The following is an 18,204-nucleotide window of genomic DNA, read 5'->3' on the forward strand; positions in this document are numbered from 1 at the left end:
TAGTAACATGGGTGTATAGATCAGTGTCTAACTAGAGATACATATTCTGGATTTGTTATAATGCATGAACAAATGGTCTTAGTACTAAGGGATTTGGACCTGTCAGATTCTTCATACGTGAATTCTTCATCTTAAACTAAACCTGCAACTGGCAATGTCTCACAAAGGTCAACAAATTTGGATCTTGTCTTTTCTTTTTATAATTAAAGATATTAAACCAAAATTGAGAGATTGCAAAGGAGCAAATGCTTTTCGTCTTCAAAGGTGAGACTGTTAAAAGAATTGGCTGAGGAGATTTCCAGCCTTCGAGGCCAGAGTGGAACTCACAACCTTGTTAAGAGGTACGCATGTGCTACATGCCGTGTAAAAATGGCATTCATACATTCTCATCTTATAGCAAGACCCTTATTGGCATGCGCTGGAGAAGGCAAGGGTACCAGGCCATACCATATGGCAGGATGTGAAACCAGGCCTGGGGCATGTGAGCTAGTGCAAATTTTCGCTTCTATCTCCCAGCAAAAAAATTCAGCTCAAATGACATAATATGTCTTACATATAGGTACGTAATTTCTAATCATGTCAGGAGGGAAACATCAAGAAATTCTAATAAAGGAGACAAAAAGCTGAGGTCAGTAGACTCTGGGAACAACACATTTGAGCTATAGCTCCTGCCCTCCCAGCACTTGAGAGGAAAGAAGCATCAGTATAGAATGAAGTATCTTCTAGTCATAGACAGTAGAACAGCTACTGCATCCTGGTGTCACTATTAAATTGCTATATATCATCCTGTAATCTGAGGGAATTGCCAAAAGACAGAGAGCAAATTGTATGACTGAAGAACACATAGGATAAATAATGATAGGTTGCCTCCGTGATTTGCTGAAAATAATGAGTAAGATTGATGTATGAAATAGCTATTGTAATATTTTTAAATTGCAGCATGATTATTATCATCTGAGAGAAAACATTGACATTGTCACTTTGGCTGTTCGACTCTTGATGACACAACACAGTTTAACTGCTTGAAACATGCAACTTAGTTCTGCATAACACAAGTTACTCCTCTCTAGAAGCTATGAAGTGCATAGTACATAGACTTGCAAGTAGCTAAGTCACAGGGGTATTTTAAAAGTATTTGTAAATAGAGAACCATTATTGATAATTGTGAGAAATATGAAGAAAGTGAGCATACTTATTTAACAGAAGAAGAGCATAGGAAGATATTGAAAACTAGCAAGTACAGCATAAATGAACAGAGGTAATGTTTCATCTCATCAGTAGTAGAATTATGCGGATAGAAGTTTACATAGATTTAAATAGCGGCTAGGTGAAGAGGAAGAAATTTATTGAAGCCTCTTTAAAGTGTAAAGACCACCTCAGAATGTCTCAGGAAAAAAAAAAATAAATAAAAAAAAACCTCACTGGAGAGTGAAAGACCATATGAGAAACCATGTTTATGTATAAGACTACAAGGAAAACCAATAGCAAGAGAGATTAGGGCTGGTTAGTGTGGAAAAAAGATAACAAAAAGGAAAACTGTAAATAGGGTGGGAAGATTTGCTATGGATTAGGTGCTCACCATCTCTTCCATTACAAGTACTAGGGAGCACCAAACTGAGAGAGCACAGGGGATGTTCAAGGCAAAGGAGTTGGCTTTTCACACGACAGATGTGAGACTTGAGAAATCCTCACAAAGAAATTTTTTATACATAGATTTAAAGGGAGACAGGGTATTTACGGAAAAGAAAATGCCATTTGGCATTAGGTACCCGCCTTTGCCTCCTGATTTTGCTCAAGACTTCTCTTGTATTTTGAAACAAATTGGCTGTTGGGAGAGTAGTAGACTTATCATACATACTGCTGACTCTTGCTTTCCCTAAGCATCCTCCCTTGGCTACTGTCTTTCGGGGCTTTGAGGGCACCGATAGCCCTGACCTTCCTCCCCTGAGCCCCACCTCCACCTCTGCCCACAGGCCCCAGAGCCCTGCTTCAGCTCCAGTCTTTGCATGCAGTCCTGATCTGGGCCATTTTGGAGATCTGCACATACTGAGCCGTCTCCCTTGCTCTTCCTGAATTACTGTCTGGGTTTCTGGGTTGTCCTAGAACCTGACTTCTTTTCCTGGTTCCAACTAGGATAGAGTTAAGTTTCACCTGAGCTGGGAGAGGAACTGTAGCTGGTGGCACCTGTGGCTGGGGGACACAGCTGGGATAGTTTACCCAAATTAGCCAAAGGATTATTCCATCCCATGTGACATCATCCTCAGTATATCAGTAAGGAGGGTGCTGAGGGGAGGCTCCTGCTACTCTGGAGGAAGCTGGGTGTTAGGATCTGTTATAAGCAGTATAAATTATGTGCTTAAGCATTTTCTGTTATTGGGTTTGTTTGTTTTCCATCTGTTTTATTTTCCTGTGTTGTTCTTTTAAACTGTTTTTATCTTGACCCATGGGTTTTGTCTCCTTTTCTTTACCAATTCTCCTCCTTGTTCCATTGGGGGGGGCGGTGAAGGGGGAGTGACTGTATGGTATTTTAGCTGCTGAGTAGGGCTAAAACATGACGCTTCTTAACTTGCCTTTGGCTGATGGTCACTGGCCTGAGGCTGAGACCAGTGGCTGTTGCTGCTTCAGCTCTACTCACCCTAATCAGATGTTGGGTGTAGAACCTGTACTGGGATGGCCCTCAGCTACCAACATGTCCCGCCTCGTAGAGCAGCCCTTGTCAGCAAGAGCCACTGGGCTAGAGGAATCATAGGTCTGACTCGGGTGAGTTGTCTCTTCTTGTACCCTGGAGCACTGCTAAGCAAGTACTGCATGAAGCAGTTCTTCATCCAGTGCTACTCTGTCTCTGGAACAAAGAAAGTCCATAGTTGCCATAAAAATTATGGGAGCAATTTAAAGATGGGGCCCTTTAACAGTGATTTAAAGTGCTCATTAAAATGAACCTTCGCTAACATGTGGTTAATATCATCAGGAGGTTAGTTAACCAACAGCTCATCACAGATTAATAGAGTCCATTGAATTTTGAAGAGAGTAAATAGGGGAAGGTTTTAATGGAGTGCAAGAGGAGCACATTCTCACAGCTTGATGGTGACCAGATTATGAAACTTTCTCTCATGACTGTTGAGCAAGGTAACTTTGAAAGATTGTTGTACACGATGGTAACCAGAACCTTCTCCTTGATCCCAAATAGAAGATGCTGAGAAATTAGGACTGGTATAGAAAAAAAAAAATGCTGTGAAAGTGCTATACAGTCAGAAAAAAATCTGTTTATTTCTACAGACAAAGGTAGACTATGTTCCAGTGCCTGGAAATCAAACAGGACAAAACTGCATTAGAAATAAGAGACCTTTTTTTCACTATCTTTGGGATGCTACACTTTTTTTTTTTTTTTGTTATGTGTAGTCTTCAAATCATGACTTGACCATTCTCATAAAAGATCTGCTCTAGTGTAACAAGACAGATGAATAGCTTAGGGAAGTTGTGTTGTATATAATGCCAAGTATTCAATTACTCAAACCATAACATTTTTTCCAGTGCTTATCTCAGGTAATATCCCAGACCATGTGAAGGTGATGGGAATTTTGCCCTGGGGATTTCATCTGAAGTATGCCTGTTATTCATTGCTGTTATGCTATAATGCAGCACACATTTGGAGCAGCTACTACAAAGGTCTAAGTACTCTCACCTGCCAATGGCTTGCACACTCTCAATTCTGCATCTCAAAAAGCAACTCCAAACCAAGCTGCTGATTAAGACTGAATGCAAAGAGAAGCTGTGTGATCAGCATAGAAGGTTATCCTTTATATTTTAAATAGAAAAAATAATAAATATCATTAAAATAGCATATCTTGGTCTACTTTTCTCCAGATAGATACATGATGTAAGAACTCATTGATTTATGAAAGACAAAAGCTCCACTGAGCAGTGGAAGGAACTAATCTCAGACACTAGCTGAAATGGCCACACCAAATCAGCTTGTCAGCATGTTTTTCTTTCTTGTTAGCTCTACAGTAACAAGCTGAAACAAGATGCACTGAAACAGGAGCACCAAGAAACCTTTTCCATTATCATAAAGGTTTTCCACGTTCTCAGGAGTCCTGTAGTTACTTAATATTTGCTTAGGTGTACACCATCCCTTTTATTTGGTTTGTTAACTAAGAGTTAAATTTTAAAACACGTTGATTTTCCTTATTTGGGGATTAGTGTCCCAAGAATAAAAAGAGCTCTAATCAAAGCTGCCTACCACAGTTGGCCTCTGCCTGGCCCACTGCTCCCTGCTTCTGCTGGCAAATTGGTGCCTTGGCAGCCACTTCTTCTGGTGGGAGTCTGCTGCCACCCTCTGCCTGGAGGAGTCTGCAACCAGCTCCTGTGGTAAATGTGATTCTTAGTGCGTCTTCTGTAAGGATTGTTTTTATTCTCGGGAGTAAGCAGCAATTACTGATACCTCAGTGTTTTTATTAAGGCGATTTTTACTATTGTAATCTGATTTTTTTCCCATGAGTGTAAGTTATAGTCATATGGGAGGGCTTGGATGAAAAAAAAGGACGAGATATGTCTTTTTTTTCAGGTATGAGACCATAGTCTTTGCTTTGACTTCAGTAGTTTCCCATTTCCCATTCCGGTACTTTTGGTCAACAGTTCTTGGTTCAAGAAGTCAGCTTTGAATGTGAATGCTTCCACAGACAACTTGAACAACAGCAGTCTGAATATTAAAAAAAAAATTTATTCTCAGCCATACAGAAAGCAAAGTATAAAAGACACTTTAATTCATTAAAAGTTATAAATTAATGGTATATACAGGACTATCAAAAATGGAGAGAAACTGCTCTATATCCGTATGTTAGATCGAGAAAATCAAAGGAATATTTTCCCCTTCTACTATATGAAAAGAAAGTGGGACCTTTTCCTACAGGTTCTATTACTTCCAAATTACAGAGTACATTTAGTTCCATGCTTTTTCATATTTTTAGGCTTAAAAGGCAAAAAGACCCTTGGGCAGATCTGCCAATATGTCTGAAGACAACCTGAAAATGAAACCTTGTGAACGCAAGGCTCTACTGAAAAACATTGTAAACTAAGAGAGAATACTTACCTTGACATAGTTAGAGCATAATAGTCGAGCTTGTGACACGCCTTTGAAGAAGGACAAGGACAGAGATGTGTGTGTGTATATGCCCTTTGTAGAACCTCAGTAACCACACAGATGAGCAGAAGTATGGTTTGTCATCCTGTAATAAAAAGCAATAGACAAGGGCCAAGTTACCTGTCTTGTGACTAGAAAATGTTAATCATGGTATAAGAAACCTCCTTGAAGTGGATATTTAATGCTTTATGGCACAACAGAACATGAAGAATCACTGCTCCTGCGAAGAGGGCCACATCTGTTACAGGATGATGAATTTCGCTCTTGCATGTACTTAATGCTAAGTACATGACCACCTGACTGTGAGGATATGCTTGACTCTTTTAGAGAAATTGCAAGGGACAGAGGTGTCTTTACAAAAAAAAAAAAAAAAAGACCTAAATCTGATGGGTGCAATCATAACACCATGACTTTTATTTGCAACAATGAATGAAGCCCTCCTTGACCATATTATTGATCACTTACTCATGGAAACCTAAAAACAGCTCTGCACAAAAAGTTACAAAGACAGGGAATAAATAAAATACCAAGAAAGATTTGTGGAAGATTATGGAACAAGTTATCCTTGAAGCCATTGTTAGGCACACAATGGACTGGCAACTGGAAATAGCCAGCATGGATTTATCAAGGGCAAATCAAGGCCTGCTCAAGCTAGTTGCACAGTTGCATTCTATCATGTGACAACTGGTCTGACGGACAAAAGCAGAGCAGTACATGTTGTTTACTGGGACTTTAGTAAGACTTTTGGTGCATTGCCCCTTATTATCCTGGTAGCCAAATAGGTGAGATACAGTCTATCCACTATAGAGTGGATAGAAAACTAGATGGTCTGAAATTGTGATCAGCAGTTCAAAGCCCAGCAGCTGGTGGCCAGTTGCTAGTGATGTTCCTCAGCAGTCAATACTGAGACAGATAATGGTTAACAACTTCATTAACAGTTTGGAGAATAGGACTGGAAGTACTCTCAGCAAGTTCATGCACAACACCAAACTGAGGAAAGGAACAGTTCATGTGCTGGGGGGCAGAATGGCAGAGGAGGTCGGATGAGGATGGAGAAACGGGCTGACAGGAACTCACAAAGTTCAGCAAAGGAAAATGCAAAGCCCTACACCTGGGATAGAATGAATCTGTCCACAGACTATGTCAAGGGACTCAGCTAGACAGAAAACAGCTTTGCACAAAAGGACCTTTGGGTCCTGGTGGACGGTCAGATAAACATGAGATGATAGTGCACCTTTGAGCCTACAAAGCTAACTGTGTATTAGACTACAGTTATTAAAGACTAGAAGATCTGGAAAAGGGGTTCTTCCCTCTGCTTAGTTCTTGTCAGGCTGCATTTGGAATGTTGTATCTGGTTTGAGACTCTCTAGAACAAGACAAACATTGATAAACTGGAATCAAATGGAGCAACTGATGGATCTTATTGCTGTCTATCTAATGGTTGCTATACAGAAAACAGCACCAGACTCTTCTCTGTGCACAGATGATGCACAGTAAAAGGATGAGTGGGAATAGACACATGTTGCAGCAAAGGAGGTTCCAATTATACATAATCCATGTTCTCACCAACAAGGAGGGGCTGGTGGGGAATGTGGAGCTCACAGGCAGCCTTGGCTGCAGTGACTGTAAGATGGTGGAGTTCAAGATCCTTAGGACAGTAAGGAGGGCATGCAGCAAGCTCTCTACTAGACTTCAAGAGAACAGACTTCAGCCTCTTCAGGGATCTGCTGGTGGGAAAAGGGGCCCTGGTGGGAAAAGGGGCCCAGGAAAGTTGGTTGATATTCAAGGAACACCTCCTCCAAGCTCAGGATCTATGCATCCCAACAAAGATGAACTCGGGCAAAAACCCCAGGAGGCCTGCATGGATGAATGAGGAGCTCCTGGACCAACTGAAAAACAAAAAGGAAGCCTACAGAGGGTGGAAGCAAGGATAGGTAGCCTGGGAAGATTACAGAGAGTTTGTCTGAGCAGACAGGGATCAGGTTAGGAAGGCTTAAAGCCCTCACAGAATTAAATCTGGCCAGGGGCATCAAGGATGACAAGAAGAGCTTCTATAGGTACATTGGGGATAAAATGAAGACTAGGGAGAATGTAGACCCTCTCTGGAAGGAAATGAGAGACCTGCTTATCTGTGACATGAAGAAGGCTGAGATATGATATGATTTTTTTTGCCTCAGTCTTCACCAGTGGGGGCTCTAGCCAAATCCCCCAACTTGCAGAAGGCAAAAGCAGGCATTGGAGAACGAAGAGCTCTCCACTGTAGGAGAAGAGCAGGTTCGGGACCATCTAAGGAACCTGAAGTTGCACAAATCCATTGGACCTGATGAGATGTATCCATGGGTCTCGAGGGAGTTGGTATGTGAAGACGCCAAGTCGCTGGCCATCGTATTTGAGAAGTCGTGGCAGTCTGGTGAGGTTCCTGCTGACTAGAAAATGGGTAACATAATCCCCGTTTTTAAAAAGGGAAACAAGGAAGATCCAGGGAACTACAGGGCAGTGAATCTCACCTGTGTGCTTGACAAGGTCATGGAGCAGATTCTCCTGGAAAGCATGCTAAGGCACATGGAAAATAAGAGGTGATTGATGACAGCAAACACAGTGGGCAAAATCATGCCTGACACATTTGGTGGCCTTCTATGATGGCGTTACAGCATCAGCGGACAAGGAATGACCAACTGACCTCATCTACCTGGACTTGTGCAAAGCATTTGACATTGTCCTGCATGACATCCTTGACTCTAAACTGGAGAGACATGGATCTGATGGATGGACCACTCAGTGTTTAAGTAATTGGCTGGATGTATGCACTCAGAATGGTGGTCAATGGCACAATGTCCAGTTGGAGAACGGTGACAAGTGGCGTTCCTCAGGGGTCCAGTATTGGGCCCAGCCCTGTTTAACATCTTTGTCAGTGACATGGACAGTGGGATTGAGTGCACCCTCAGCAAGTCTGCCGATGACACCAAGCTGTGTGATGCAGTTGACACGTTGGAGGGAAGGGATACCATGCAGAGGGACCTTGACAGGCTGGAGAGGTGGGCCTGTGAGAACCTCATGAAGTTCAGCCAGGCCAAGTGCAAAATCCTGCACATAGGCCAGGGCAATCCCAGGCACAAATACAGGCTGGATGGAGAATGGAGCATCCCTCCTATGAGGAGGACAGGCTGAGAGAGTTGGGACTGTTCAGCCTGGAGAAGAGCGGGCTCTGGGGAGACCTTATAGCCGTATTCCAGTACCTAAAGGGGGCCTTATAAGAAATATGGGGAGAAACTTTTTAGGGGGGTCTGTTGTGATAGGATGAGGGGTAATGGGCTTAAAATAGAGGGAAGTGAATTCAGACTTGATATAAGGAAAAAAATTTTTTACAGTGAGGGTGAAGGAACAGTGTAACAGGTTGCCCGGAGAGGTGGTGGATGCCCCATCCCTGGAAACATTCAAGGGCAGGTTGGATGGGGCTCTGAGCAACCTGGTCTAGCTGGAGATGTCCCCACTTCCTGCAGGGGGGTTGGCTTAAATGACCTTTAAAAGTCCCTTCCAACACTAACTATTCGATGATATATAACTACATATACAAGCTATTTACTGTGAGAGCGCTCAGAAACTGGACCAGGTGCCAAGGGAGGCTGTGGAATCTCCTTCCTTGGAGATTTCAGTCCAAAACTCAACTTGACAAGACCCGAGCAACACCAACAAACTTTGAAGTTAGTCCCGCTTTTAGTGCAGAGGATTGAACCTGGTGAGGTTTCCTTCAGTCTAAATTATGGTGTGATTCTAAGACTTCCTCTAAAATTTTCTCTAAGATTACATTCTTTTGGAAGGCATCCCAAACTTTGATGAAGCCAACAGTTACGACCCATCTATTTTACGTTTCCCAGCTAGGCATCAGTCTGTCTCTTTAGTTTTTGTTACTGTTATTAGAACTCTAAATAGATTATGCATGACATTCCAGCTTCACTTTTTGAAATACTAGCAAAGGCACAAAGTTGGACAGAATGGTTAAACAGAGGAGCATCTGGATATCACAGAGGGAAAAAAGAATGAACCTGAGAATGTCAAAATAGGAGTGGAATACTATGTTAAATAGAAAGTTGCACAGTTGATGGCCAATAACAGGTATGTTTGCTCCAGGGTCGGAGCTCCTTAGCTGAAAATTTTTGAGAAGACCATGAGTGTACCTGTTAATTGTAGATAACTAGGAACCACCCTTAAAAAGATGCTCTTCTGAAAATGCTAAGGGTAATATTATAATATATTAGACAAGCCTAGAGATAAGGAATAGTTAATATTTCAAGATGTGGCACTAGTGAGATTACACCTGGAATATTGTATGCATTTTTACTAATGTGCATTGATGAAATATGGATCCACATAGAAAGCACTGTGGCTCAAAGGACATGCTGCAGAATCAAGAGTGTATTTTTCAAGAAATTATTAAGCCCGATCAGCTCGTTTACTTGGTAAAACACATCAAAAAGTTGTGTTCTCTTCATTTATGGCCAAGGTTGAGTCCTAAGTATCAGACTGATCACTGGATTTGTGATCTGAATTCCTCCTGCATTCGTATTTTGTTATTTTACTAACACTTGCTGTGGAATTGCCATGACATATAGCTTTGGAGTGACTGTCATTTTCTTGATGATGGTGTCTCTTGTTCTAGGAAGCTAAAGGGAACTCTCTGGTTCAGAGTCGGAAAAGCCATGAGCAGTATTGAAGGCAAAATTTAATTAAGATTATCCAAAGGTCAGTGCTATTAAGTAGGCTGTAAATGTTCATAGCAAGTAAAAGAATGGGCGTGGTGACAGTGGCAGCAGGGAAGGGCACACGAACTACAACGAACGGCATTTTTTTTTTTGTAACGTCCAGGCAGACAGTAGTCACAGTTCACAGAATTTAAGAATTACTTATGTTTTAACTACAATCATTCTCAAGAATCAGGCATAATCCACAGCGAGAACACAATCAAATAAAATACTTCTCTGGAAATCAGTTCAGGTTTCCTTGAACTAGATCTGTAAGTAGGTAAAGGGCTGCTCCAAAGTACACATAGGCCCAATATACTTCCTCACTGGGTTTGCCTGTGCTGTTAAATAGCACTGACCTATAAATCTGAACAGTCTTCTAAGCAAGAGTGTTTCTTGAACACCCAGCTTGTTTGATAGACCCAAGACATTATATTTTCTCTTCCTGCAAGTCCTTGGCTGACTCTAGCAGGTCTTAGCTAAATGGACTTTACCCATAGACTATGAAAATAGAACTTAATACCAAAATATGTTTTAGCTATCAGTAACCAGGAACACTTCTAATGTTGGGACACCCAATTTTTAAATGTCAGGAAGATATGAAATATTATATTCTTGACCTTCAGGGAAAAAGGTGTTTTACAAGAGTGTACAGAAGTAATACACTTGTATGTTTTCTGTCTAATTAATTTTTGACCATTGTGGATAAACATGTATTTTGGGACCTTTAACAGAGGGCAGAACTGGGAGGAGACAAGATTAAAACTGCCTAAACCATAGTTTGTGTTAGAAGTTAATGATTCTTCTACCAAGTACCAGCACAGAGACTTGCTTAAGGAAAGAATACGCTGGCTTTTGAGCATTTGTGTGGTAGTAGAACTGCTGTTGTTGTGGATACAGAACCTAGGTAGGAACCTCTTTAATATTCTTTCTGTTTGTCTTAACCTTAAAATGTTGCCATTTAATGTCAGCAGCTAACGAACATTACTTGTGTAGTACTAGTTGCATTTCCTGTGACCAGTAACATTGCTGTTGTGAATGCCAATGCTTTAATGATGGCATCATACATTTGTATGTGTGTCTTGAGCAGCAAGCGTCTTATGTCATGAGGAATGCAAGCAGCATTTAGATCTGCACAGCACTTTGATATTGATTTTTCACATTACTTTAACTTAAAAGGTCTTGTTATGATTCCTTAATGTGTTTAAAAATCAAGAAGACAATTGGATTAGCACTGCAATTGGTGTAAATCAATACAATTCCATAAACTACCAGGTGAAATCTGGCTCTTGATTTGTGATGTGATTGGACAGTGGTGCAGCCCCTGAGAGTACAAGTGCAGTGAGAAACAGCCCAAGGACTTACAGCGTCTGTTTTGGATTCCGAAGATTGCTCAAACGTCATTGTGTTTTTCTTTCATAAGAATCTACAAAATCTGTAGCAAATTATTGTCTTGACCTTTGCAAACTAATTACCAGTTAGTCATGCTAAGATGTTTTAAATTGGTGCTCTTGTTCATTATAATTTGTATATAATTAGGGGGCAGAAAACTGCACTTGAATTTTTTTAAATGTTCAATAAGGAATAGATCTACCTAACAGGCACAGAGTTAGCCCATGGTCCCTATAAGGTGGTACACCCTGAAGCACTGAAGAAATCTATAGCTGTCCTTTCCAAGGTTGGCTGTTGTACTCTGGAATGGACTCAAAAGGTGCTACATGCTTCCCACGACGCTGTGAAAGCTCGCAGCTCCCACCAACACAAATGATCCACATCATTGATTATTAGTTAAGACCCTTGATCTTCCCCCACCCAAAGTGTTTCTCAGAAGAGACTGCACTGAGCACAAGACCAAACAAGTGTAACTAAGTGTTTGTCAAATGCTCCCAGCATATGATGCAAAAGTAAATTTGAAGAGTGTTTGCTTTTCGTTCTCACAGTATGGCTTGGGGGATTTTGGTGGTTTTTTCCCTTATGCTTGCTTTTGGGAAGAGGATTGTCTTCTTCCCTCAGGAAGGAAGTCAGGGTGATTTTTGTTTAGATTGAGTGACTACCTAAACAATGCCAATGTTTTATTTGACTGATCTCGTCCTTCTGCAAATGCAACTACCTCAGGTCATTACTACAGCAAAATGGTTTGTGCAGGCGAAACGTAGTAGTTTTAGAGAAGCCATATAACTGAATGAACATGTTTAGTGCAAAAAAAAAATTCATACTTTTCCTTTGCTTCTAACCAGATCCTTGGTTTATTAAACATGGAAAAAAACCACTAGTAAAATAAACCTAAAATAGCATCTTCAATAATGCTTGAAACTGGCAGGCTCAACAGCTAATGTATGTTGGCATCAGCTGTGAATCAATCTTTTTTTTTTTTTTTCTAGTCTTCCTGTGGCATGGCATTTTCCCAACCCTGATCTCTTCTATCTCCAGCAAACTTCCATGTAGGTCAGGGTCAACTAAGGATGGGAGGAGACGCCAGCAGCTCCAACTGCACATAGTTTGCTCTAATATTTCTCCAGCACAGGTTGCATCATCTTTTTTTTCCCTTCCCTCCATTTCACCCTTCCCCAGCAAAAGTTCCACCATCTTCAGTAGCACCTTTGCAAAGCAATGATAGTTTCTATCGTCATGTTTCTCTGCCTTCACTCCTCTTCTTATAGACAGACTCTAAGTCATGTTGTACCTTCTAAAAAAAACCCCACTTTTTTAGTACTATGAACTGCAATGACATAGAATTGTAGAATTGTAGAATCATTTGAGTTGGAAGGGACCCTAAAGATCATCTAGTGCCAACTCCTCTGACATGGGCACAGACATCTTCCATTAGATGAGAACATGCCACCTTGGCATCTTGTTGTAGTCCTTAATGTATCAAAATAACAGAGAGAAGCTAATTTCTTCAAATTACAGAGGAACAGATAAATTTCAGAGGACCAGATGCTCAAAAGTATTTGTGCACTAACATTTCCTGAGTGCTAAGAATCTCATTTCACAAACATTTCTGTTGATAGTTGTGCAGACTTGAGGAAATCCTTTCCTCTACTTCTTGTTCCTATCTGTCTGAGGATCCAAGGGGAAGGGAAAGCTATTTTTCATTCAGATATGTGTTCTGACCCAGACTTACAGCACAGCCACAGAAGGAGTGGTACTTAAATGAGTGAAGAGTGCAGGAAGCAGGTATAAACACTGCAAAGAAAAGTTGTTCATGCTAGTGGTAGTACCTAAGGACATGCTTATGAAATAAAGACCAAGAAACTCCAAAGTTGTTTAAATCTCTATTTGTGTATTTGTCTTAAATATTCTTAGGTATTAACTCTCTTCCATCTGAGCGAAGAAAAATGTTCTTCACCATCACGCATTAGAGCAATGCCTACCCTTTAAATGCTCTGAAAAGTGTTACTCTGCCATATGGCCTGCAGCAGAGCAATTTGCAATTGCAGATGGACTTTTTCCAGCATTGGAAAAGTTCATCCAACTTTTTTCAGCTCCGTTCAAGCATGGAAAAGCTCTCTTTGTATGATTTCCTCCTCTCTCTCTTTTTCACCGTTTTCTCAAATGAGGAGACTACTGTGAAAGGTGAAATAAATAGTTCCCGTGAGCTACGATTTCTGAGTTCTAACCTGGGGTCTTTTGTTTCAACACTTCTATTTCCCTCGTGTATCAAGATCTGCAGATCTGAAGAGGATTTTTTTTCAAGTGACCCATTTTTTCCAAGGGGGTCTGCAGTGGCATCTGCATCTTCCTTCAGAAATCTGTTTGTTTGTAGTTGGAGTTGCACAAACGGGCAAGTGTTTTCATTCTTTAAATAAACTTTGCAAATAGATACATAGACTTCTCTTACAGCTTTTCACTGACATATTATTTTTAATTGCTTATTTATCTCTCAGAAATAGGGTTTTTGAAATCTGAGAAAAGAGATGAAGTACTGTACTATTCATTGCAATAAAACCAAATTCAGCTTAATCATGAAACAAGGCTTTTAATAATAATAAAAAAATATATTATATCAAAGAAAGGGAAAGGTTTGTCCTCTACAGCGTGTGCTTTTTCCAGGGGAACTGGAGCGGTTCTACTGAACTGCTTAATTGTAGATGATTTCATGCATCAGGGGACACAGACAGCACTCTGTAAACAGAAGCAGATTAGGGATACCTTGTATACTATTGCAAGAAGAAAAAAAAACATATAACATCCTTATAGGAGGTCAGGTAGCTAAAATAATCAATTCTGTAGTCATTAAGAATTGTTTCCCATGGGTTAGTGTGAAGGAATAAGTGTGATGGCACAGTGTTACTACAGAGATCTTACCAAAATGATGATTGAGTCCTAAGCCACACGGCCTGCACACTCAGAGCTTTACTAGGACTCCTTGTGCTTCAGCACGGATGCTTTGTTGACCTTTGTAGTTTATTTTTGGAGAGAGACTTTGTCTCTTACTCTTCTGTGGAAATTATCTTTTTGGCATCAAAAGTCACTCTAAACATAAAAAAAAAGGAGAGGCAGGTGTGAGGAGCAGTGGGGAGAGTGAAAAGCATTTCACTTGGAAAAAAAAAAGAGATGTCAAAGAAAGATACTTCAGAATTTAAACAAATTTACACTTTGAAACACTCAAGCCATTGAGCCAAATCCTTTCCAATGAAAAGATTCTGTTTCAACATGTCAGCATTTTCTTGTAACTACTATTTCATCAGAAAGGTCCTTAAGCAACTCTATTTTGGCATATTTGCTTTTGTATTTATTTTTGTTTTCTCTTGGCTTCAGATCACTCAGTGAAGAAATCAGTCATGACAGTGGAAACCGAATCCAGCAATGTTGATGACTCAAATCAGGAAGCGGAACCTGCCCAGCTTTCGGATGACGAAGCAAACAAAAATCCACCAGTAAAAAAGAAGACTTGTTGCACTGGATTGAAGGTTTGGTGCCTTATCAATATCACCACAGATTACTGTTGTCATATGTTAAGAAATGTTGACATGAGACAATACTTCTCTCCTGTTCCCCCTATCTTTTCTGGAACTGGATGCACACTGGAGGTACAGGGAAGGGTTGGATCTTGTCTTTGTCCTAAAGAAAATAAAAATTCCTGATTTAACATGTTTATTCTCAAGTTACCACGGGTAGATTTCCTTTTTGGTTATTGGAGAGAGGTAGTAACCTCCAGTGGAAGACTTGAAGCATTCTAAAATAGATGGCTATGATACACTGTTGTCTGGAGGTTGCTATTAGCACCCATTTTGTAAGGCCAAAATAGGGTGAGGTAAATTGTACTCCCAGACTTTTCTCTAATCTATGGCCCTAGGTCAAACAGTCCACTAATTCCCACAAGCATCCCAGCTTTCAGGAGCACACAAGAAGAATTGACGGAACAAAGCAAGTAAACTAACAAAAATTTTGCTTTCTTGTTAAAGCCTTAGTATTTATTGCTTCTAGCTGAGCTATAACTACAAGGGTAAGATTTTTTTTTTTTTTGACAGTGATGTGTTTATGTTCATCAAGCTTCATCTCAGATTAAACTCCACAGGCTCAGTGGACTTGCAATCAGGGCCACATTTCTCTCTATAAAAAGATCTGTAATATGAAAGATTAGTGGAAAAAAAATATGTAATTGCAAGCTTCTCAAACATCCAAAATAGTTCGGCTCAACTATCAGGAAAAGATTGTTGTATTTTTTATTTTATATTACTCATATTTGCCACCCATATACACCTGCAAAAACAGAATCTGGTCTCTCTGGGAGACTCACAGGACTAACTTTGTCATCATGTATGAGGGCAATGCTACCTGACTGTGGATCTGTGTCTAACTTTACGGCAATTAGACTTTAATAGACACAATACTTTGGAGGTAATAAAAGACAAACTGTTATTCTCCCTCACCTTCCTATTAAATGTGTTTTGGTTAACCCAGGGACTACACTTTCAAACCTAAAATACCTAAGCCATTTCTGTTTTTGTTTTCATGCTTATCAGCACTTCACAATTTCAGACAAAACCACTGAGAGTGCTGCTGACATAAGGCGAGAAAAGCGGTTCTCACAGACCTTTTGCCAATGGAGCTCAGGAAATACAAAACGTCAGGACAAAGCCCATACTTGTGAGGGCTTTTTTTGTCTCTTCATTCTTAGACAAAAAAAAACAGAATATATATGCCTATTTTCAAGATTTTATTTCCAGGATTGGCTTCATTCCTTACAGTAGCAGTATTGCAAAGTCTAAATTTATATTTACTTTTGTTTACTTACTCAACATTGTGTTATATTGGAACTTTTACCCAGTGAGCAATAAGTCTATTTGCTTTTTAGACTATGTTGAAATAGTTGGATAATATTTAAACAAACTTAGTTTAACTTTTTATCAAATATATCTTTATTTGCAAAAGCCACCATGTGTGTTAGTGGAAGCAGCTATAAAATTATAAAGAATATTAAGCATTCCCTTATGAGGTATATGGTGCACAGGCAACATAGCCATGATCCACACATTTCAAAGTACATCATCTGAGACAGAGATGAACTCAATCAGTCTGTACCACCTTCCACATACTAGGATATAATAAAAACTTACATCAAGCCTTCATTTTGATGCCATGGCTGTCTATATTTTGAGTTAGAACCACTTATAAACTGTCCTAAAATAAGTGACATATGGCACAAACAAGATAATTGGGGCTAAGATTAATTTTCGGTTGGACTAGTATCAGTAAACCTATCCTGATTTACCTCTGGCAAATTTTACATTTCTGCAACATCTAGAAATCCCACCATTTTGGCTCCCCAACACCAAGCCTCAGCTTTTTGATAAATTTAGCCTCAGGATGTCAGTAAGGAAAGTAGTCCCCAGTGAGTTGTTTCCCAAATTTAATTTCCACAGTCCATAGGATTTCTGCTTTGGAAAACTTCCAGCTAACAATGCAGGGAAAATCAGACTTTCTCGTCATTAAGACAGCTATTGCAAACTTGAACCCTAAAGCAAACGGCTGCTCTCAGTGCAGCACCCAGCAGCAGCCCTCTCCAGCAGGAAAAAGCATGGCCAGCAGGTCCAGGGAGGTGATTCTGCCCTTCTCCTCTGTTCTTGTGAGACCCCACCTGGAGTGGGGTCCAGCTTTGGAGCCCCCAACATAAGGAGGATGTGGACCTGTTGGGGAAAGTCCAGAGGAGGGTCATAAAGATGATCAGAGGGCTGCAGCACCTCTCCTATGAGTACAGGCTGAGAGAGTTGGGGCTGTTCAGTCTGGAGAAGAGGAGGTTCTGGGGAGACCTTATAGTCAGTCACCTTCCAGACCTCAAGGGGGTCTACAGGAAAGACAGGGAGAAACTCTTCAGCAGGGCCTGTTATGATAGGACCAGGGGTAATGGCTTTAAAATAGAGGTAGATTCAGATAGATATTAGGAAATTTTTTTTTTACAATGAGGGTAGTGGAACACTGGCACAGGTTGCCCAGAGAGGTGGTGGATGCCCCATCCCTGGAAACACTCAAGGCCAGGTTGGATGAAGCTCTCAGCAACCTGATGTAGTCAGGGATGTCCCTGCTCCTTGCAGGGGGGTTGGACTAGATGACCTTTAAAGGTCCCTTCCAACCCTAAGGGAATTCTATGATTCTAAAACCAGAGGAGCAGACATTGCCAAGAGACCACCCTGGCACTCTATAACTTTAGGATACATGAAAATTCACAAACAACATTGTCCTTACAATTTGAGTAATAAAAATATACCATGATGATGATTGCTCCACTCAGTTTTATACATATTTGACCCCTCTGTGATCAGTTTCCCTGCCTCTACCTCCCATTTTCTGTCTTAATCTTTCCTCAGGTATTTCTCGCTGCTTTATCATTCAGCTACTTGAGTAAAACATTGTCTGGTACAATTATGAAAAGTTCCATCACTCAGATTGAACGAAGGTTTGACCTGACATCATCTACTGTTGGTTTCATTGATGGGAGCTTTGAGATCGGTAATTGATATTTCGTAAAATGCAGAACACTGTTCAGACAAACAGGATGCACAGTATCTAGCACTAATTTTGGTTCATTACCTTCCAGGTAACTTGCTGGTGATGGCGTTTGTAAGCTACTTTGGAGCTAAACTTCATAGGCCCAAAGTAATAGCTGCTGGATGCTTTACTATGGCTTTGGGAAGTCTTTTAACAGCAATGCCTCATTTCTTCATGGGATAGTAAGTACTAATCAAGATTAATTTGGGTAATCTAACATTACAATTGGATACTCCTTTTTGGTTTTTGAATGAAACTTGGTATATATTAAGTCTTAGATTTCCAAAGGCCTATAGAGCCTCACCTCGATGTGCAATGAATCATGCTTGGCAC

The 18,204-nt window shown here is 40.5% G+C and overlaps 2 protein-coding genes across 6 annotated transcripts in view; one reads left to right on the plus strand and one right to left on the minus strand.

Moving 5' to 3' along the window:
* Positions 1–18,204, minus strand: part of LOC104474149 (solute carrier organic anion transporter family member 1A2) — a 174,455-nt gene that overhangs the window by 74,205 nt on the left and 82,046 nt on the right. The window lies entirely within an intron of this gene.
* LOC104482680 (solute carrier organic anion transporter family member 1C1) overlaps positions 4,263–18,204 on the plus strand; it is a 29,388-nt gene continuing 15,446 nt past the window's right edge. Inside the window, exons 1-5 of one of the 5 annotated variants that reach the window (XM_086756331.1) lie at positions 4,310–4,368; positions 9,798–9,880; positions 14,641–14,792; positions 17,691–17,832; positions 17,921–18,053. In XM_086756331.1, the coding sequence (XP_086612457.1) occupies positions 14,664–14,792; positions 17,691–17,832; positions 17,921–18,053 (404 nt within the window). In that variant the 5' untranslated portion in view covers positions 4,310–4,368; positions 9,798–9,880; positions 14,641–14,663. Of the gene's footprint in view, positions 4,369–9,797; positions 9,881–10,712; positions 10,787–13,532; positions 13,664–14,640; positions 14,793–17,690; positions 17,833–17,920; positions 18,054–18,204 lie in introns of those variants that run through there. The other 4 variants (XM_086756322.1, XM_010124215.2, XM_086756350.1 and 1 more) reach the window with 4 other exon arrangements.

This window comes from Chlamydotis macqueenii, chromosome 1 (assembly GCF_036417535.1).
Source record: "Chlamydotis macqueenii isolate bChlMac1 chromosome 1, bChlMac1.mat, whole genome shotgun sequence".
Taxonomy (NCBI): domain Eukaryota; kingdom Metazoa; phylum Chordata; class Aves; order Otidiformes; family Otididae; genus Chlamydotis; species Chlamydotis macqueenii.